Source organism: Triticum aestivum, chromosome 3B (genome assembly GCF_018294505.1).
Source record: "Triticum aestivum cultivar Chinese Spring chromosome 3B, IWGSC CS RefSeq v2.1, whole genome shotgun sequence".
In the NCBI taxonomy this organism is placed as follows: Eukaryota; Viridiplantae; Streptophyta; class Magnoliopsida; order Poales; family Poaceae; genus Triticum; species Triticum aestivum.
Window position 1 is genome coordinate 753,112,782 of NC_057801.1, and position 22,493 is coordinate 753,135,274.

General features: G+C 44.6%; 2 protein-coding genes across 3 annotated transcripts; one reads left to right on the forward strand and one right to left on the reverse strand.

Moving 5' to 3' along the window:
• Nucleotides 1-4,166: 4,166 nt before the first annotated feature.
• On the forward strand, nt 4,167-8,532 carry LOC123072205 (kelch-like protein 8). 2 transcript variants are annotated; one of them, XM_044495771.1, is made up of 8 exons: nt 4,167-4,490; nt 4,831-5,036; nt 5,346-5,402; nt 5,717-6,370; nt 6,949-7,025; nt 7,377-7,478; nt 7,604-7,797; nt 8,028-8,532. In XM_044495771.1, exons 1-8 carry the CDS (start codon nt 4,280-4,282, stop codon nt 8,303-8,305), a joined length of 1,779 nt encoding a protein of 592 aa, XP_044351706.1. In that variant the 5' UTR covers nt 4,167-4,279; the 3' UTR covers nt 8,306-8,532. The 2 variants fall into 2 exon arrangements, with proteins under 2 accessions (XP_044351706.1, XP_044351707.1); XM_044495772.1 differs by having other exon boundaries at nt 7,604-7,733.
• Nucleotides 8,533-8,947: 415 nt separating this feature from the next.
• Nucleotides 8,948-10,738, reverse strand: LOC123072206 (uncharacterized). Its single transcript, XM_044495773.1, has 3 exons — nt 10,214-10,738; nt 9,825-10,090; nt 8,948-9,717 (listed from the first exon to the last, which is right to left on the reverse strand). The coding sequence occupies exons 1-3, from the start codon at nt 10,680-10,682 to the stop codon at nt 9,142-9,144; spliced, it is 1,311 nt and encodes a 436-aa protein (XP_044351708.1). The 5' UTR covers nt 10,683-10,738; the 3' UTR covers nt 8,948-9,141.
• Between the last annotated feature and the right edge of the window lie 11,755 nt (nt 10,739-22,493).

Genomic DNA, 22,493 nt, shown 5'->3' on the forward strand with positions numbered 1-22,493 from the left:
CTGGTGCTCGCCTCCTCGTCGTTCACCTCCTCGCCTCCTCGCGAGTCCACGACGGCGATGATGGCGAGCCACGACCGCACCAAAAGCTTACTGCGATGGTGATAGTGGCGACGACGACGAGTATTGGCGGCACCCTGCAACGGCCCCCCTCCCATTTGGTCCCGCCCCGTCGCCCTCTCCTACATCTGGTGATCTGGTCCCGCCCCGTTGCCCTCTCCTGCATCTGGTCCCGCCCCGTCGCCATCTCCTGCTTCTCGCCTCCTCAACGCCAGTGACTCCCCTCCTCTTCTTCCACCTCAAGCACAAGAAGTGACCACTGACCAGAGTCCAGAGGCCGAGACCATCATGGTAAGTAGGTAACCGGCTGCATCTACACCTTTTCTTGTATTTTTTGTGTCATTTCGTGCTGTTGAATGTGTATGCATCTGTTGAATGTGTATGGATCTTGTAGTTGTTAGTTCTTGTAGTTATTTTCCATCTTGTTGAATGTGTATCTGTTGAATGTGTATGCATATGTTGAATGTGTATGCATCTGTTGAATGTGTATGGCCATCTTGTTGTTAAATGTGTATGGGTCTGTTACTTGGTCAGTCATAAGTGAATTATGTAAATATCCAGCAGTCCACACACATTCAATTATATGTCAGAAACTCAAAATTGTTTTGTCAATTATATGTCAGAATCATCTAAACATCCAGCAGTTTGCATATCCTTTTTATCTAAATATATTGCAATGTGATCTTGCTGTTGAATGTGTATGCTTCCTGATTGAATGTGTATGTATCAATTGTATGCTTCCTGATTATCTAAATATTTTGTTGTGTGCCTTTGTAGCTGACCGCGACGTTGACCGGCAACTCGCATCCTCTTCCTCCACCTCAAGCAAATCTGCATCGACCCAAGACCATCAAGGTGAGCAGATTTGCAATGGCATCAGGTTCAGGTGAATATGCTGAGCAAGATAAGCCACTTCATGTGAAGACAAAGACCACATCTGTGGTTTGGAATGAGTTCAATAGGGTTCTTGTTGAGGAAAAATGGAAGGCTGAATGTGTATGGTGTCACAGGCTATTTTGTGGAGATCCAGAGTATGGAACCTCACATATGCATGCTCATTTAGCAAGATGTGCTTCTAGGCAGGCCAATGGTTAAGTGTTAAGGCTAGGAACTTTCAGTCATGTAATCAGATTTAATGTATGGTGTCAAGGGATGTGTGTGCTTTGTTATGTTTGCCATGCTTGCTTTTGTTAAGTGTTAAGGATAGGAACATATTTGATCAAGAACTATGTAGGAAAGAACTTGCTTTGATGATATGTTGTCATGAGTACCCACTTGCTATGGTAGATCATGTAGGTTTTAGAAAGTTTTGTGCTATGTTGCAGCCTATGTTCAAGGTTGTGTGTAGGAATACCATCCGGAAAGATATTCTAGAAATGCATGAAGGACAAAGACATAAGTTGATCAAGTACTTTGCAAACTTCAAGAATAGAGTTGATGTGACTTCAGATATGTGGACTGCTGGACATCAAAAGAGAGGATACATGGCTATAACAGGTCACTATATTGATGGTTCTTGGAATCTAAAGTCATTCCTTCTAAGGTACAATACCATTGCTCCTATCTTACTGCTTGTCTGAATACCTTTGCTCTTATTCATGCTTTCTAACCCAATAATTTATAATTTTGCAGGTTTGTATATGTACCAGCACCACATACAGCTGAAGTGATTTGTGATGTTCTACATGAAGTTTTGATAGAGTATCATCTTGAGAGAAAGATATCAACCATTACTCTTGATAACTGCACAACCAACAACAAGGCAGTGGAAGATCTCCTAGATAAGTTAGACTCCTCCTCTCTCATGCTAGGTGGTAAACTGTTGCATATGCGGTGTTGTGCTCATATATTAAATCTGATTGTGAAAGATGGGCTTGCTGTTTTGGGGGATGGTATTGAGAGGGTGCGGGATAGTGTGGGGTTTTGATCAACAACTCCAAAAAGACATGAGAAGTTCGAAAAAAACTTGTCGCTTGATGAACATTGAGTACTCTAGGAGGTTGAACCTTGATTGCAAAACCAAGTGGAACTCCACATACATAATGCTTAGTATTGTTGTGTTGTATAGGGATGTTTTTGATCGTCTTAGTCTATGTGAAAGGCTTTTTAATTGTTGTCCAACAACTGCTGATTGGGATTTTGCCAAAGAGATGATTGCTAGGCTCAAATTATTCTATGATGTCACTTGCTTATGGTCGGGAACTAGATATGTTACAGCAAATATGTTCTTCCCCAAGGTTTGTGGTATTAAGTTGGCAATTCGCAAATGGACTACACTTGATTATGAGCTGTTGCAAGATATGTCTGATGAGATGAAAAAGAAGTATGAAGTGATGCAACAAATGTCCGAGGAGATGAAAAAGAAGTTTCAGAAGTACTGGACAAATATCCATGGTCTGATGGCTATTGCCACTGTTCTTGACCCAAGATACAAACTCCATATGGTGCAGGCTTTGTACGGTCCTCTTTATGGACCCGAGGCTGCAAATTAGGAGGTTGAGCGCGTGAAGCAGTTGCTCTGAGAATTGTTGGTTCAATACCAAGATGCCTCTTCTACGGGAACATCAAATGTTGCTACTGCTTCACAGCCCACTGATTCAGCTTCACAGGAAGAAGTTTTTGACATATTTGAACAGTACATGTCTTCACAACCTACTGCTTCATCTATGTTGGTTCATACAGAGCTAGATATGTATTTAGAAGAGCCAACTTTGCCAAGAACACCTGATTTTGATATCATCAATTGGTGGAAGTTTGGAGGGATAAAATATCCAACTCTACAACTCATTGCTCATGATATCTTGCCTATTCCGGTCACAGCGGTAGCATCGGAATCTGCATTCTCTACAAGTGGTAGAATTCTTAGCCCTCACTGCAGTAGGCTTGCACCAAAGATGGTTGAGGCTATAATGTGTATGCAGGCTTGGTCTAATGCTGGCATGCTAGGTAAGACAATTCAAATGTGCTCTTTTGCTCCTATTACTGCTGTTGTGTTGTTCTTACACTACTTTTTTTTGCTTAGACAATTTACTAGAATATATACCTGAATCAGTTACACTACTGCCATCTAATTTTACATTGTTTGCAATTTTAGGTGAGAACAATTCATCTTTGTCTACTGAGTTTCAAACTTGCCTTGATGATGAGGATGAACCAATGGTAACTTGACATTCCCAACTCTCATCCTATGTCTTTATTTCATTTGCAACTTTCTAAATTATCTTGAACTATTTCCATGATCGGGATGAGGAACTCTCCACTTGCAATAACTATTAGCCTTGCTGCTTGCCTCCATGGAGTCAAGAATGAAGAAAATGGAGGACCAATAAGCTACTGTGATGGTCTCTTCAAGTCTTCATTTCATTTATTTTTCCATCCATGCTTGTCAACTGGTGTTAAGAATTAGAACTTCCGGCTTGTAATCGTACTAAGTATTGTTGTTTGTGCCATTCGTACTTCCAGTATGTGGTCAGACTTGAGTCGAGATGGTTGAATCTGTCAAACTTACTGTGGTCAGACATGGGATGGTTGAATCTATGTCAAAAATATTGTGTTTGTGCTGCTAATTTACTATTCTTTTGCTTCTCTAATGGAGGATTGCTGTCAAAATTATTGTGGTTTGTGCTGCCAATATAATGTTGTTGTGCTGCTATAATGTATGATTAAATTTGTCAAAAGTTTACTGATGTTTTACTCCTCTTTTACTGCTGTTTTGTGCTGCCAATATACTGATGTTGTGCACTTGTGCTCCTCTTTTACTGATGCCAATATACTACTGTTGTGTAGCTCCTCTTTTACTGTTATTGGTATCCATGGAGATCCCCATGGGGATCGGGTACCCGTTGTTCGCGGGCATGGGGACTGTCCCCCCCCCCCCCCCCCGCGAAGGTGGGCGGGGCTAGTGGGGATCGGGGCGGGGACGATGGCGTGCCCCCCGGTGATCCCCGTCCCCGTTGCCATTTTGAGTTGCCACGCGCCGGCCTGCAGCACCCTCCCAAGAAAAAAAAGACGAATAAAACAAATCGGCTGCGCAAAATTGGGGGATGGGCCTGGCCCATGAGACACGCGCCAGTCTGTTGACGCTACCCGGATCCGACGACGGCCTAGCTCGCCTCGCATTACTGGGAGACAGCGCCTAGCCGACCAGCAACTCCCGGAGACAGCCGACAGTCCCCACTCTCGAATCCCGCCGCCGCCACCGTCGCCGTCGCCGTCGCCGTCAATGGATGAGCTGCGGCGGCCGCCCGAGTTCGACCACATGTTCACGGACGAGGCGTGGGCCAGCATGACCCAGGACACGCGGCGTCGGATCGTCGACATCTCGTGCCGGGTGGAAGAGGAGCCCACCGAAGAGGAGCGCCGCATCCACGATGAGCTCATCGTCGGCGGCGGCAGCATCAGTTACCCCCCCGACCCCTCCCTCCTCCCCGACGGTAGGCGCACACCTCCTCTCTACTCGCTAGGGACCTCCTCCGAGAATTCAATTTTTTTTTTCATATAGTAGTAGTTACCCTAACCTACACTGAGCCCATGTTCCCAACACGCAACATTAAGCCCAGTGTGTCAATAAGCTGGTCTAGGTCTCCAATCCTTGACAACCACATCACCCCAGGTCCCAAACGATAGGGGGCACTAGAAATTTGACAAATTTTAACATTTCCCTACTGTACATGGGGGTCCATTTTTCATGTTTGTGATGTTTGTATCTGATAGTTTGATATGGGTACTAGCAAAGTATCTCATTTTTCATTGTTCACGGATGGGCGGATGCAGATTTTGAGGGTCCAATTGAGTCACTTGGCCGTCCGTGGAGGATCTTCATGGATCCCGGTGCTGTTCGTGAGGTCTTGAAATCCGCAGAAGAATATCACTGGCAAATGGAGCGACGTGACAGGGAAGGGGTGCTGCAAGGGCTGCATTACGCTGAAAGTGATGGATGTAGCACCTCTGGCACCGAGGATGTGCTGCTATTCGACCAGGTATATATGTGTATGCTGCTCGTTAGTTTAAGCAGGGTCACTGCCGCATGCCTTGCACTCTGTCATGGATTTGTGACACTACTGTGTTTTTGCCTACTGCCTGAAGCTTATTCAAGGTATTCTACTTTGCTAGTGCACAGATTGGACTATGAATCCTATTCAGAAGCAAACAATACGAGTTGTAACTGCCCAAAGATGCTTGTGTTGCCAACACCCTGCTTTCTTGTTTGTCTAATTCAAATGCCACCGCTGCTAAAATGCTGCTTATTGTCTATCTTCAAATATCTCATATTTATTTTATCTCTGCAGTTGATGGGTGTAGTAGAAGAGCTCTCTGGGCGTGTAGCGACTATGGAGAAGAAACAGGTCTGTTTTGAAATGATGTACCATGTTCAAATGCCTTATGTCTGTTACACTGAACCTTTGGATCTTAAAGATTAGGAAACAATAAGATGTTTGTCATGCTTCTAACTCATGGCTATAAATCATGACGAAATGGAATTTGCTCATATATGAAAAAGTTCTTACGTGTAGTTAACTTTTCAGGTAGACTGTAGTTTAAACAAGTTTACTATCTTCTTATGTGGAGGGTCAAGCAGTTTTAAAATGTTGGAAACCCTTTACTAATTTGAGCTTTCTTTGGTGTTATGTTCCTGATATTTTGGCATAATTGAATGCAGGCTTCCTCCATCGACAAAGTCAAATACCTACGTGGAGAAAATGGCAGGTTGCTGAAAAAAGTTGTTGAGCTGAATGGCACTGTGAAGGGCTTGAATTCTCAAATAGACCCTTTACCCCGAGATGATTCAGTAAACCAGTTGATTAAACAGTGTTTGGGTTCAGACGTCATTTATCTTGTTGGTGGTCTAGATGACATGTTTTGTCCATCGTCACTAGGTTTCTCATGCTTTTCGCCCTCCCTGGACGTACTAATACCTATGAAACCAATGCCTGATGAAAGGCTTTTTAATTCTACTGTTGCCTTAGACAACAGAATATTTGTTCTGGGCGGTGCTGATCATCCGTATGGAAGCAGCATTGATGCAGGTGCTGATCATTTTTATGTTTACCTTCCCAAAATCTCTCTGGTTGCCATTTCTGCCCTAATATGTGCTTTTAATCTTTATCATGAAGTTTGCTGTTATGACACAACCTCTGATGATTGGACCCTATGCCTACCAATGATCCGTGCAAAGGCAAACCTTGCCGGAGTTAGCTTGTGTGGGAAAATCTATGCATTTGGTGGTGGAGATGGTTCAAAATCTTTTCATGATGTTGAGGTCTTCGATCCTGCATATGGGAAGTGGATAAAGAATCAGCCTATGCTGAGAAAGGTATAGCTACCTACATTCTTAACATATCATCCTTGATTCAGTTTACCGTTATTAAGTAATGGTTTGATTTGATCTTGGGTTTGCTGTATATGTTGCCGAGCAAGAAAATAAAATTACCAGTGATTCGATAGTACTCTACCCAGAAGAAGGAAATAATGTGGTGTTTTTTTTCAGAAAAAACTGTGGTTACTTATTAACTAGCTTGTTAGTTACTGGGTTTTCATTTGAGATAGTAAAAAAAATTAGAACTGCTTCAAACTCTAGTTATTAGTCTACATCATTTATCTGCTTCAATTTTGCAAATTTCCTTATCGTGGACAAGTAACAGTCTTTACCATCTTTTTAGTTTTACAATGTACCTAAACCTCGCCTGAAACAAGGACAAGTCGTGGAGAGATATAATCTGCTCAAGGAAATGCATACTTTTATAGTGCTCTCAAAATGCCATCTTATTTTTCTACTTACTAGTTTGGTTTCTTACTTAGTTCTTTATAATGTTGTTCTGGGATATGATTTTTTACCTATGTAGGATGTGATGATTTCTTTTATCTGAATAACTTATGCCACTTGGTCCTTAGCGCTCTGCTCTAGCTGGTGTGGAACTCAATGGTGCGATTTATGCGGTTGGTGGATATGATGGTATTGAAACTTGGAGGTGATGTCCTTTTTCTGCCTGTATGTAGAGTTACTGTTACAAACTCATGTTGATTAATGACTTTGTGAATCCCATGTGAATCCTCTATTTAAGAACATGGAGAAATACTTGGCTTAAAGTTAAAGTACTGTACACTGAATGACTAGTGTAAATCTGTAATCAACTGAATCGTTTCTTTAGACTTAAGCACCTAATCTACTGATTATCAGGGATACAGTCGGACCGTGACCCATGAATCATTTTACAATGCTCATTAGACTATTTCCTATGGATTTCATGGTGGTGAAGTTGTTGTTGAAGCGAGAATAATACATGGACTTTTTTGGCTAACATTACGGTGTTGGTTGCCAGCTGCGCTGAGAGACTTGATCCTAGGGAACCTCACTGGAAAATGCTCCCAAGCATGAATACACAAAGATGCTTCCATACGCTGGCAGTTCTTGATGAGAAGATGTAAGTATGGAGCTAGCACTTTCTTACAACTCAGGAGGATTCACCAAAACTTGCCTCCAAGCATCGTTGATGGTGTAATCATGACTTGCAGATACCTACCTTGTCTTGCCGTTTGTTGCTTTCAGATACTCGATTGGTGGTTACAATCCTGAGGCTAGAGCAGGGGTGGCCACTGTTGAGCTGTACGACCCAAGGATGCCATCATGGGTGGCAGTCAAACCAATGAAGTATTCCAAGGCGTGCCATTCTTCAGCCGTGCTTGGTGGCTCGATATTCACATTCGGTGGCCTGGAAGATCCAGAACAACATCTTGGACGTGGTAGGTAGCTACACCAAGATCTATGCCTGCATAAGTAAATCTATCAAGCATCAGATTGCTAACCTCCAAATCGTATATAGTTATAGAACATACTAGTAAACTTGGTGGTTGCATTGCATGTATGTATCTGTGTCAGTGTAGAAACTCCTGATGTATGAACTTGTCTGTTCTTATTCTTATAATTTTGACTAACTAACAGTTGGAACCTTTATGTTGGATAAACTTGTCAGGTAGAGTGCTACAGCGAAGGGTGTGGTTGGGTGAATACAGCGCTCAAGTCAATCGGCAGGAGAAGCCATTGTTCTGCCATTGTCTACTGAATTGGTTGCAGATGCTTTACAGTGGCCCAGCAAGTCTACTTGGTAGTAATGCATCAGAAAGTTTCCTATGTGTACTGAAAACTGGAGTGAGCTCAATTTGGCAAAAGCCCTTTTTTTTCTGCAAGGGAGGAAACTCTAGTCCCCCTAATCCAATTTCAGAGCCCAGTCCGAGCTCCTATCTTATCTGAAACAAAAGCAAGAGGCAGCGCATGGTGAACACCAAAAGTATTTTGCTCTAGAATTTTCCCTAGCTTAGGGTTTTCTACCTAACAGTATCTTCCTATGATTACCTTGGTTATCCAAGAACCATTTTCTCAAAGTAAACAGCTAGGAGAAGCTTGAAATGTGGCTAAGGGAGATGTTTGGAACACAGTTTAATTATGAGGAATAAGTGTAATAGTGTCTCAGTTTTGTATTTGATTGGCTTCTCTGATTTCATTTCATAAGTGTCAAACACAAGTTCTCCTTGTCTCTCATTTCTACTTAAGAGGTAAAACACCCGAGTTACATTGAATTTGAACTGCGTCTGGTTTCAAAAAAAAAACTTCTTTGCTGATTTCATAAGAGTGCCAAACATAATTCATGTATGAAAAACATTTCAATTATATGTCTGGCTTAAGTTTTTTTATATATAATTTCAGAAATTCGTAGGGAGACTGTTTTGGGCAGGTTCCACAAAGTTTGCCAGAACTGGCTTTAGCACTATATATGATCAGCAGACCAAAAATAAGTGCTCCTTCCAATACACGAATAAGTGACATTGACAATTCATATAGCTTCTAATGAGCATCTACTAAATGATCAACCATGGAATAATCAGCGTTACACCATCACCGAAAAAGTCAGTATCAACCGGATTTAAACATTATTACAGCACTAATCAGCATCCACTTGTGCACACTTACACCAAGGCTAAAATAGCAAATAGGATATCATTCTCTCTTGCCTTCCATCTAAGAAAAAGATAACTCAGGCTACTCCAACACCGACAAAGGAGCTGACTTTGAAAACTAGGCGCCACTGATCATTCTTCATAGTCGTCTACACTTAATATGGTTGACCACACAACTCGCACCGAGACCAACGCTCCATTGCTAAACCGATACATTTGCTCCTCTTCGCCATGCTTGGACGCCACAAACGAAAGCGCGTCTTGGCCCTCCTCCATGAAGTCTATCCGCAGCGTGTCCCCTAGATTCACGGCTGCAACGAATTTTTGAATGTGCTTCCCGCTAGATGGTATAAAACCAACTGTGTCACGGCAGTGCTCATCAATGAAGGAGTAGGAGCCTTGAGAAAGGACAGTGTTGCCACGCATGCGCACAAGAAAGCCATCTGCAGGCACCTCCACAAAATCCAGGTCTATAGTAGCCTCCATGCCTCTAGGAACAACACATGTTTCCAGTGTAATCTTGCCGTTGATATCATCGACATGGTTCAGTCTCCACGGGTCAAACTGTTCAGATGCTTTCATGCAACCAGAGACAATAATCAAGTCTTCAGCAGCCACCTTGGCCTTGGCCTTTATATCAATTTCGATCAAGCAGCATGATGCGAGTATTCCTCTTGCAGGATTCCTCAGGCATAAATAGTCACCTTTCTAAAATGTAAAATGTAGGGAAGAGCAATGATGATCAGACGTAATATTGAATATATTCTCCATAAATAACATCAAGGATGTGTATGAAACAAGGAAGTATTACATACTGGGTCCACTGCTTGTGCATTCTCTCTAGAGCAATGGAAAATGTAGTTGCGTGAGAAATTCAGGTGATCCCTTACTGCGATCACGCCATAGACCTCGATATTATTCGATTGTAGCATATTGTCACGCATAAACTTGACGAAACAGTAAGATTTCGTATACAGCTCGACCATAACATCAAGAAACTGTAGCATAGGGACAGGATTGTGTGGGCATCTGTCATCACCACCAAATTCACACGAAGCGTATCTCATCGGACCCGGCCGAGCTGAATAAATCAAGTAGTTTGGGTCATACTACCATTTGTATCATCATCACCACCAAATCAAGAAGAACACTAGTATTTTTGATTGGTAAAAAGATTTGGTTGTGCAATATAAAATTAGCTTACCTGGTGAAGGTCGGTGTAGGAGGTGTAGCTGGTGGTATCGAGTCCACAGAAAAGCCTTTGATTTCTGTATATCCCTGGACAATGTCTGTTTCGGCGGCCGGGCGTCCACGGTCTGCGCCGTCGTCGTCTTCGTCATGGTCTTGCCGTCCTCATCGTCATCTGCGCATTCGTCGGCGTAATGCCGCCCTTGCAGCACCGCCTCCCAGTCCTCTCGCTCCGCCTCCCGGTGATGTCTGTCCGCGAAATCCAGTACCTCAGCGACGGCAGCGGCATCGGTGAAGACGGGGCCGGCGATGAGTTGATGCATGCGGCGTTCCTCTTGGGTGGGCTCCTCTACCACCCGGCACGAGATGTCGACGATCCGGCGCCGCGTGTCCTGGGTCATGCTGGCCCACGCCTCGTCCGTGAACATGTGGTCGAACTCGGGCGGCCGACGCAGCTCATCCATTGACGGCGGCGGCGGCGGCATTCGAGGTTGGGGATTGGGGATTAGGGATTCGGTCGACCCCCTCTCTCACTCTCGCGAGGGCTCTACTGATATCGAGCTGGGCTCACCAGGCCAGATCCGAGCGCGAGTAGACTTGGGCCGGAATCAGCCGCTGTTTGGACCGTTTCTTATTGGGCTAGAGTTCTTAATCTAATTTATATTGTGCTAAGAATAGAAAACATTAAAAAACAAATAGGGAAAGGGGACTGCTACGCATCTGCCGGCGCATCTTTTCAAAAGACCCGTCATCTCACGAGTCGTTGGAACTAACACAATCTAGCGCTGAAAGTCCTTTCCTCTACTTTGCAATAAAGATCATGTTGCAGAAACATTTGCATATGATGTTGTGTTACGATCTACTTGCAACGTAGGTTGTGTTGTGGGATTTTTTTTGCAACAAATTTTGTTGCATTTTTTTTTGCAAACAGAGATCTTATTGCGGTTTTCTTTTTGCAACATAGGTGATGTTGCAAGATAAGGTAATTAAGTGGGCACGTAGTTGGTAGGGAAAATAATGGAAGTGTGTGAATGTGCATGAGGACGCATGGATCAAGGGCGATCCAACGGCTACGCGCGTGGCAGAACACTCACCACGATCAGCAGCCGAAATCTTAGCGTTCCCCATATGGAAAAACCGAAAAAAAATCAATAAAAAAACACAAAAAATAGGAAATGTCCGGAGCGAAGGGGGATGTTCTTACGTTTGCAAAATGCACAATAATAGACGCCCAGAGTGCCAAATAGGAAATGCCCCAAAACCGGGTGGATGGTTAACCAATCCCCACCATAAGTAAAAATGCTCGCACACAACTTATTGGGTTGGCCACTGTGTGAACTATGTAGGCAAAAGTTGCTATGATCTCATAATGAACGAGATTTAGCATTTGCGGCGATAAAAGCAACATAGAGTAGTAGATCGCTCGTTGGTGCTTGTGTTGCACCAAGGGCCCGAGACCCACTAATGGGCGCTTGTGGACTCTACATGCTTGTGTTAGGACTTGGGACTAGGATGGAAGCTCGTCCTTGCGGCCTCGTCATATTGGGGATGGTCGCGCAACTCATCTTTGGGAGGATACAGGGCTTGGGGACACGTCTCTAGCTTTTCAGTACCCTTCTCTTTATAATATTATTCAGTGTAAAGAAGAATACATTGCACTATTTTGGGGGTTAAATCCGTTGAATATCCAGTTCACAAAAACTTTGATAAATGATAAATGGTTTGTGTGGGTACAATATTTAGTATGAAGGTTTATGCGTAACACCCTTACTAATGTACCGGACACATCTTACATCTTACATTCTTAAGAAGTTGATCCCCCACTAACCAATTCTTTCAAGATGCACCTTTTTTTGAAATAAATTTTTAAAAAAGTTTCACATATTTAAAAAAAAGTTCATTGATTTGGAAAAAGTTCATAGAATTTGAAAAAAAGTTCAGATTTAAGAAAAGTCATCAATTTTTAATAACAAAAATCAAAATCAAAAAAAGCTCATGGATTTTCCAAAAAAAAGGTCCATGATTTGAAAATGTTCATCAATTTTGAATAAAATTTTATCAATTTTGCAGAAAAAAGTTCATCAATTTTAGGAAAATGTCCACAAATTTGAGAACTAGGAAGAAGAAAAAGAAAAAAGGGAAAAGGAAAAAAGAAAATAAGATAGAAGAAAATATGAAAAAATATGTAAGTAATCACTTCAGGTTAGGTGGCGGGGTGGTTATTGCAGCGTTCTTGATGGAGGAGGTCGCTGGTTCGATTCAGTCGATGTTCACACTTTTTCCGGGTTAAAAAACAGAAAATAAAAAAAGGTAGATGGGTAGGCCCAGCGCGAAGGGGGGATGTGTAAAAGCGCCAAATAAGAAATGCCCCAAAACCGCACGGAAGGTTAACCGATCCCCACCATAAGTATAACCGCTCGCACACAACTTATTGGGCTGATCTATCGTGCAAACTATGTAGACAATAGTTGCCACGATCTCATAATGAGCGAGATTTAGCATTTGCAGCAATAAAAGCAACATTTTTTTTGAGACAAATAAAAGCAACATATGGTAGCAGATCGCTCGCTGGCGGGCCCGAGGCCCACTAACAGACGCTTGTGGACTCTCTCCATGCTTGTGTTAGGACTAGGACGAAAGCTCGTCCGTTGCGGCTCGTCATATTGAGGATGGTCGAGCAACTCATTTTTAGGATGATACATGGCTTCTAGGCACACATCTAGCTTTTCGGTACTCTTCTTTTCATAATATTACTTAGTGTAAAGAAGATTACATTGCACTATTTTTTTCGAGGAATTAGATTGTACTGTTTTGGGGGTCAAATCCGTTGAATACCAGTTGAGAAAAACTTTGATAAAGGATAAGTGGTTTGTGTGGGTACATTATTTAGTAGTACAAAGGTTGATGCGTAACACCCTTACTAATGTATCAGACACATCTTACATCTTACATTTTTAAGAAATTGGTCCCATTAATACCAATTCTTTCAACATGCACACTGTTCACATCAGTTTCATGCCATGTTAGCATTCACATGAGTCTAATTTTTAACATGCATGATGCCATGTCATCTTGCCGTTCCCAGCGTACAGAACAGACCGAGGACCGCTGTCATCCCACATTCTTTCAACCGCAGGTGCATGGTTTAATCGACAACCCAAGCAGTTTTATAACTGCACCTCACGGTTGACTCCAACACATGCATCTGGCTTCTTTATTTAACTAGAAGATAGAAGAGCAACTAGTTAGCGGGTACTCCTTCGGGAGCCCCCGCAAGGATCACTTTGGGAGGGCGCAAGTGATGCGCTCTAGTTACGTGTCGCGCTCTGGCACTTTCTCCTTTTTTAATTTTTTGTACGTTTTTTAGCTTTTAGATGTTTTTTTGGCTTTCCCCCATTTTTTCTTAGGTTTTGGAAAAAATATGGATTTTCTTTCATGAGAGGCACAGGCACGGATTTAGTTCTCATGGAGGCACGAATTTGCTTTCGCAAGAGGCATAGTCGTATCTCTCGAAAGGATTTTTTTTGCTTCACGAGAGGCACAAGCGTGCATCTCAGAAAAGGGAAAACAACTTTTTTTCCGTGAGAGGCCGGATTTAGTTCTCATGGAGGCACGGATTTTTTTTCCGTGAGAGGCACAGTCTGTTGGGGAACGTTGCAGAAAATTAAAATTTTTCCTACGGTTTCACCAAGATCCATCTATGAGTTCATCTAAGCAACGAGTCTAGGGAGAGAGTTTGCATCTACATACCACTTGTAGATCGCGTGCGGAAGCTTGCAAGGTGATGATGTAGTCGTACTCGACGTGATCCAAATCACCGATGACCAGCGCCGAACGGACGGCACCTCCGCGTTCAACACACGTACGGGACGGGAGACGTCTCCTCCTTCTTGATCCAGCAAGGGGGAAGGAGAGGTTGATGAAGATCCAGCAGCACGACGGCGTGGTGGTGGATGCAGGGCGTCACAGCAGCAGGGCTTCGCCAAGACTACGAGGGAGAGACGTAACGGGGGGAGGTGGAGGCGCCAGGGGCTGGTGTATGAAGTCCCTCCTCTCCCCCACTATATATAGGGGTGCCAAGGGGGGGCGCCGGCCCTAGTAGATGAGATCTACTAGGGGGGGCGGCGGCCTAGGGGAGGTTTCCCTCCCCCCCAAGGCACCTAGGGGTGCCTTCCACCACTAGGACTCCTCCTAGGGGGAAACCCTAGGCGCATGGGCCTATAGGGGCTGGTGCCCTTGGCCCATGATGGCCAAGGCGCACCCCCTACAGCCCATGTGGCCCCCCAGGACAGGTGGCCCCACCCGGTGGACCCCCGGGACCCTTCCGGTGGTCCCTGTACAATACCGATAACCCCGAAACTTGTCCCGATGCCCGAAATAGCACTTCCTATATATAATTCTTTACCTCCGGACCATTCCGGAACTCCTCGTGACGTCCGGGATCTCATCCGGGATTCCGAACAACATTCGGGTTTCTGCATATACATATCTTCATAACCCTAGCGTCACCGAACCTTAAGTGTGTAGACCCTACGGGTTCGGGAGACATGCAGACATGACCGAGACGCTCTCAGTCAATAACCATCAGCGGGATCTGGATACCCATGATGGCTCCCACATGCTCCTCGATGTTGTCATCGGATGAACCACGATGTCGAGGATTCGATCAAACCCTGTATGCAATTCCCTTTGTCAATCGGTACGTTACTTGCCCGAGACTCGATCGTCGGTATCCCAATACCTTGTTCAGTCTCGTTACCGGCAAGTCACTTTACTCGTACCGTAATGCATGATCCCGTGTCCAACACCTTGGTCACATTGAGCTCATTATGATGATGCATTACCGAGTGGGCCCAGAGATACCTCTCCGTCATACGGAGTGACAAATCCCAGTCTCGATCCGTGTCAACCCAACAGCTACTTTCGGAGATACCTGTAATGCACCTTTATAGTCACCCAGTTACGTTGTGACGTTTGATACACCCAAGGCACTCTTACGGTATCCGGGAGTTACACGATCTCATGGTCGAAGGAAGAGATACTTGACACTTGCAAAGCTCTAGCAAAACGAACTACACGATCTTTTATGCTATGCTTAGGATTGGGTCTTGTCCATCACATCATTCTCCTAATGATGTGATCCCGTTATCAACGACATCCAATGTCCATAGTCAGGAAACCATGACTATCTGTTGATCACAACGAGCTGGTCAACTAGAGGCTTACCAGGGACATAGTGTGGTCTAAGTATTCACACGTGTATTACGATTTCCGGATAATACAGTTATAGCATGAATAAAAGACAATTATCATGAACAATGAAATATAATAATACTTTTATTATTGCCTCTAGGGCATATTTCCAACAGTCTCCCACTTGCACTAGAGTCACCAATCTAGTTACATTGTGATGAATCGAACACCCATAGAGTTCTGGTGTTGATCATGTTTTGCACGCGAGAGAGGTTTAGTCAGCGGATCTGCGACATTCAGATCCGTGTGCACTTTGCAAATCTCTATGTCTCCATCTTGAACATTTTCACGGATGGAGTTGAAACGACGCTTGATGTGCCTGGTCTTCTTGTGAAACCTGGGCTCCTTTGCGAGGGCAATAGCTCCAGTGTTGTCACAGAAGAGTTTGATCGGCCCCGACGCATTGGGTATGACTCCTAGGTCGGTGATGAACTCCTTCACCCAAATCGCTTCATGTGCTGCCTCCGAGGCTGCCATGTACTCCGCTTCACACGTAGATCCCGCCACGACGCTCTGCTTGCAGCTGCACCAGCTTACTGCTCCACCATTCAACATATACACGTATCCGGTTTGTGACTTAGAGTCATCCAGATCTGAGTCGAAGCTAGCGTCGACGTAACCCTTTACGACGAGCTCTTCGTCTCCTCCATAAACGAGAAACATGTCCTTTGTCCTTTTCAGGTACTTCAGGATATTCTTGACCGCTGTCCAGTGTTCCTTGCCGGGATTACTTTGGTATCTTGCTACCAAACTTACGGCAAGGTTTACATCGGGTCTGGTACACAGCATGGCATACATAATAGATCCTATGGCTGAAGCATAGGGGATGACACTCATCTCTTCTTTATCTTTTGCCGTGGTCGGTGACTGAGCTGAGCTCAGTCTCATACCTTGTAACATAGGCAAGAACCCCTTCTTGGACTGATCCATTCTGAATCTCTTCAAAATCTTATCAAGGTATGTGCTTTGTGAAAGACCTATGAGGCGTCTCGATCTATCTCTATAGATCTTGATGCCTAATATATAAGCAGCTTCTCCAAGGTCCTTCATTGAAAAACACTTATTCAAGTAGGCCTTAATGCTGTCCAGAAATTCTATATTATTTCCCATCAGGAGTATGTCATCTACATACAATATGAGAAATGCTACAGAGCTCCCACTCACTTTCTTGTAAACGCAGGCTTCTCCATAAGTCTGCATAAACCCAAACGCTTTGATCATCTCATCAAAGCGAATGTTCCAACTCCGAGATGCTTGCACCAGTCCATAAATGGATCGCTGGAGCTTGCATACTTTGTTAGCGTTCCGAGGATCGACAAAACCTTCCGGCTGCATCATATACAGTTCTTCCTTAAGATGCCCGTTAAGGAATGCCGTTTTGACGTCCATCTGCCATATCTCATAATCATAGTATGCGGCGATTGCTAACATGATTCGGACGGACTTTAGCTTCGCTACGGGAGAGAAAGTCTCGTCGTAGTCAATCCCTTGAACTTGTCGATAACCCTTAGCGACAAGTCGAGCTTTATAGATGGTAATATTACCATCCGCATCCGTCTTCTTCTTAAAGATCCATTTGTTTTCTATCGCTCGCCGTTCATCGGGCAAGTCTGTCAAAGTCCATACTTTGTTTTCATACATGGATTCTATCTCGGATTTCATGGCTTCAAGCCATTTGTTGGAATCCGGGCCCACCATTGCTTCTTCATAGTTCGAAGGTTCATTGTTGTCTAACAACATGATTTCCAGGACAGGGTTGCCGTACCACTCTGGTGCGGAACGTGTCCTAGTGGACCTACGAAGTTCAGCAGTAACTTGATCCGAAGTACCTTGATCATCATCATTGTTTTCCTCTTCAGTTGGTGTGGGCATCACAGGAACGGTTTCCTGTGCTGCGTCACTATCCCGCTCAAGAGGTAGTACTTCATCGAGTTCTACTTTCCTCCCACTTACTTCTTTCGAGAGAAACTCTTTTTCCAGAAAGCATCCATTCTTGGCAACAAAGATCTTGCCTTCGGATCTTAAGTAGAAGGTATACCCTACAGTTTCCTTAGGGTATCCTATGAATACGCATTTTTCCGACTTGGGTTCGAGCTTTTCAGGTTGAAGTTTCTTGATATAAGCTTCGCATCCCCAAACTTTTAGAAACGACAGCTTAGGTTTCTTTCCAAACCATAATTCATACGGTGTCGTCTCAACGGATTTAGACGGTGCCCTATTTAAAGTGAATGTAGCTGTCTCTAGAGCGTATCCCCAAAATGATAGCGGTAAATCGGTAAGAGACATCATAGACCGCACCATATCCAATAGAGTGCGATTACGACGTTCGGACACACCGTTTCGCTGAGGTGTTCCAGGCGGCGTGAGCTGTGAAACGATTCCACATTTCTTTAAGTGTGTACCAAATTCGTGACTTAAGTATTCTCCTCCACGATCTGATCGTAAGAATTTTATCTTTCGGTCACGTTGATTCTCCACCTCATTCTGAAATTCCTTGAACTTTTCAAAGGTCTCAGACTTGTGTTTCATTAAGTAGACATACCCATATCTACTCAAGTCATCTGTGAGAGTGAGAACATAACGATATCCTCCGCGAGCCTCAACGCTCATTGGACCGCACACATCAGTATGTATGATTTCCAACAAGTTGGTTGCTCGCTCCATTGTTCCGGAGAACGGAGTCTTGGTCATTTTGCCCAAGAGGCATGGTTCGCACGTGTCAAACGATTCATAATCAAGAGACTCTAAAAGTCCATCGGCATGGAGCTTCTTCATACGCTTGACACCAATGTGACCAAGGCGGCAGTGCCACAAGTATGTGGGACTATCGTTATCAACTTTAAATCTTTTGGCATCTACACTATGAACATGTGTAATATTACGCTCGAGATTCATTAAGAATAAACCATTGACCATCGGAGCATGAGCATAAAACATATCTCTCATATAAATCGAACAACCATTATTCTCAGACTTAAATGAGTAGCCATCTCGTATTAAACGAGATCCAGATACAATGTTCATGCTCAAACTTGGCACTAAATAACAATTATTAAGGTTCAAAACTAATCCCGTAGGTAAATGTAGAGGCAGCGTGCCGACGGCGATCACATCGACTCTGGAACCATTCCCAACGCGCATCGTCACCTCGTCCTTTGCCAGTCTCCGTTTATTCCGCAGCTCCTGCTGTGAGTTACAAATATGAGCAACGGCACCGGTATCAAATACCCAGGAGTTACTACGAGTACTGGTAAGGTAGACATCAATCACATGTATATCAAATATACCTTTGGTGTTGCCGGCCTTCTTATCCGCTAAGTATTTGGGGCAGTTCCGCTTCCAGTGACCCTTCCCCTTGCAATAAAAGCACTCAGTCTCAGGCTTGGGTCCATTCTTTGACTTCTTCCCGGTAACTGGCTTACCAGGCGCGGCAACATCTTTGCCGTCCTTCTTGAAGTTCTTTTTACCCTTGCCCTTCTTGAACTTAGTGGTCTTATTGACCATCAACACTTGATGTTCTTTCTTGATTTCAGCCTCTGCTGACTTCAGCATCGAGAACACTTCAGGAATGGTCTTTTCCATTCCCTGCATGTTGTAGTTCATCACAAAGCTCTTGTAGCTTGGTGGGAGCGACTGGAGGATTCTGTCAATGACCGCCTCATCTGGGAGGTTAATGTTCAGCTGGGTCATACGGTTGTGCAACCCAGACATCTTCAGGATGTGCTCACTAACAGAACTGTTCTCCTCCATCTTACAACTGTAGAACTTGTCGGGGACATCATATCTCTCGACCCGGGCATGAGCTTGAAATACTAGTTTCAGCTCTTCGAACATCTCATATGCTCCGTGGTGCTCAAAACGCTTTTGGAGCCCCGGTTCTAAGCTGTAAAGCATGCCGCACTGAACGAGGGAGTAATCATCAGCACGAGACTGCCAAGCATTCATAATGTCTTGGTTCTCTGGGACGGGAGCGTCACCTAGCGGTCCTTCTAGGACATATTGTTTCCTGGCAGCTATGAGGATGATCCTTAGGTTCCGGACCCAGTCCGTATAGTTGCTGCCATCATCTTTCAGCTTGGTTTTCTCTAGGAACGCGTTGAAGTTCATGTTGACATTAGCGTTGGCCATTGATCTACAAGACATATTTGCAAAGGTTTTAGACTAAGTTCATGATAATAAAGTTCTAATCAAATTATGAACTCCCACTTAGATTAGACATCCCTTTAGTCATCTAAGTGTTACACGATCCGAGTCGACTAGCCCGTGTCCGATCATCACGTGAGACGGACTAGTCATTGTCGGTGAACATTCTCATGTTGATCGTATCTTCTATATGATTCGTGTTCGACCTTTCGGTCTCCGTGTTCCGAGGCCATGTCTGCACATGCTAGGCTCGTCAAGTTAACCCTAAGTGTTTTCGCTGTGTAAAACTGTCTTACACCCGTTGTATGTGAACGTAAGAATCCATCACACCCGATCATCACGTGGTGCTTAGAAACGACGAACTGTAGCAACGGTGCACAGTTAGGGGAGAACACTTCTTGAAATTTTATAAGGGATCATCTTATTTACTACCGTCGTCCTAAGTAAACAAGATGCATAATACATAATAAACATCACATGCAATTATATAGTTGTGACATGATATGGCCGATATCATATAGCTCCATTGATCTTCATCTTCGGGGCTCCATGATCATCTTGTCACCGGCTTGACACCATGATCTCCATCATCGTGTCTTCATGAAGTTGTCACGCCAACGACTACTTCTACTTCTATGACTAACGTTTAGCAATAAAGTAAAGTAGTTTACATGACGTTATTCAATGACACGCAGGTCATACAAAAAAAAAATAATGACAACTTCTATGGCTCCTGCCGGTTGTCATACTCATCGACATGCAAGTCGTGAATCCTATTACAAAGAACATGATCTCATACATCACAATTCATCATTCATCACAACTTCTGGCCATATCACATCACATGATCAATCGCTGCAAAAACAAGTTAGACGTCCTCTAATTGTTGTTGCATCTTTTACGTGGCTGCAATTGGGTTCTAGCAAGAACGTTTTCTTACCTACGAATCACCACAACGTGATTTTGTCAACTTCTATTTACCCTTCATAAGGGCCCTTTTCATTGATTCCGCTCCAACTAAGGTGGGAGAGACAGACACCCGCCATCCACCTTATGCAACTTGTGCATGTCAGTCGGTGGAACCGGTCTCACGTAAGCGTACGTGTAAGGTTGGTCCGGGCCGCTTCATCCCACAATACCGTTGAGCAAGAAAAGACTAGTAGAGGCAAGTAAGATGACAAAATCCATGCCCACAACAAAGTTGTGTTCTACTCGTGCAAAGAGAACTACGCATAGACCTAGCTCATGATGCCAGTGTTGGGGAACGTTGCAGAAAATTAAAATTTTTCCTACGGTTTCACCAAGATCCATCTATGAGTTCATCTAAGCAACGAGTCTAGGGAGAGAGTTTGCATCTACATACCACTTGTAGATCGCGTGCGGAAGCTTGCAAGGTGATGATGTAGTCGTACTCGACGTGATCCAAATCACCGATGACCAGCGCCGAACGGACGGCACCTCCGCGTTCAACACACGTACGGGACGGGAGACGTCTCCTCCTTCTTGATCCAGCAAGGGGGAAGGAGAGGTTGATGAAGATCCAGCAGCACGACGGCGTGGTGGTGGATGCAGGGTGTCACAGCAGCAGGGCTTCGCCAAGACTACGAGGGAGAGACGTAACGGGGGGAGGTGGAGGCGCCAGGGGCTGGTGTATGAAGTCCCTCCTCTCCCCCACTATATATAGGGGTGCCAAGGGGGGGCGCTGGCCCTAGTAGATGAGATCTACTAGGGGGGGCGGCGGCCTAGGGGAGGTTTCCCTCCCCCCCAAGGCACCTAGGGGTGCCTTCCACCACTAGGACTCCTCCTAGGGGGAAACCCTAGGCGCATGGGCCTATAGGGGCTGGTGCCCTTGGCCCATGATGGCCAAGGCGCACCCCCTACAGCCCATGTGGCCCCCCGGGACAGGTGGCCCCACCCGGTGGACCCCCGGGACCCTTCCGGTGGTCCCGGTACAATACCGATAACCCCGAAACTTGTCCCGATGCCCGAAATAGCACTTCCTATATATAATTCTTTACCTCCGGACCATTCCGGAACTCCTCGTGACGTCCGGGATCTCATCCGGGATTCCGAACAACATTCGGGTTTCTGCATATACATATCTTCATAACCCTAGCGTCACTGAACCTTAAGTGTGTAGACCCTACGGGTTCGGGAGACATGCAGACATGACCGAGACGCTCTCAGTCAATAACCATCAGCGGGATCTGGATACCCATGATGGCTCCCACATGCTCCTCGATGTTGTCATCGGATGAACCACGATGTCGAGGATTCGATCAAACCCTGTATGCAATTCCCTTTGTCAATCGGTACGTTACTTGCCCGAGACTCGATCGTCGGTATCCCAATACCTTGTTCAGTCTCGTTACCGGCAAGTCACTTTACTCGTACCGTAATGCATGATCCCGTGTCCAACACCTTGGTCACATTGAGCTCATTATGATGATGCATTACCGAGTGGGCCCAGAGATACCTCTCCGTCATACGGAGTGACAAATCCCAATCTCGATCCGTGTCAACCCAACAGCTACTTTCGGAGATACCTGTAATGCACCTTTATAGTCACCCAGTTACGTTGTGACGTTTGATACACCCAAGGCACTCTTACGGTATCCGGGAGTTACACGATCTCATGGTCGAAGGAAGAGATACTTGACACTTGCAAAGCTCTAGCAAAACGAACTACACGATCTTTTATGCTATGCTTAGGATTGGGTCTTGTCCATCACATCATTCTCCTAATGATGTGATCCTGTTATCAACGACATCCAATGTCCATAGTCAGGAAACCATGACTATCTGTTGATCACAACGAGCTGGTCAACTAGAGGCTTACCAGGGACATAGTGTGGTCTAAGTATTCACACATGTATTACGATTTCCGGATAATACAGTTA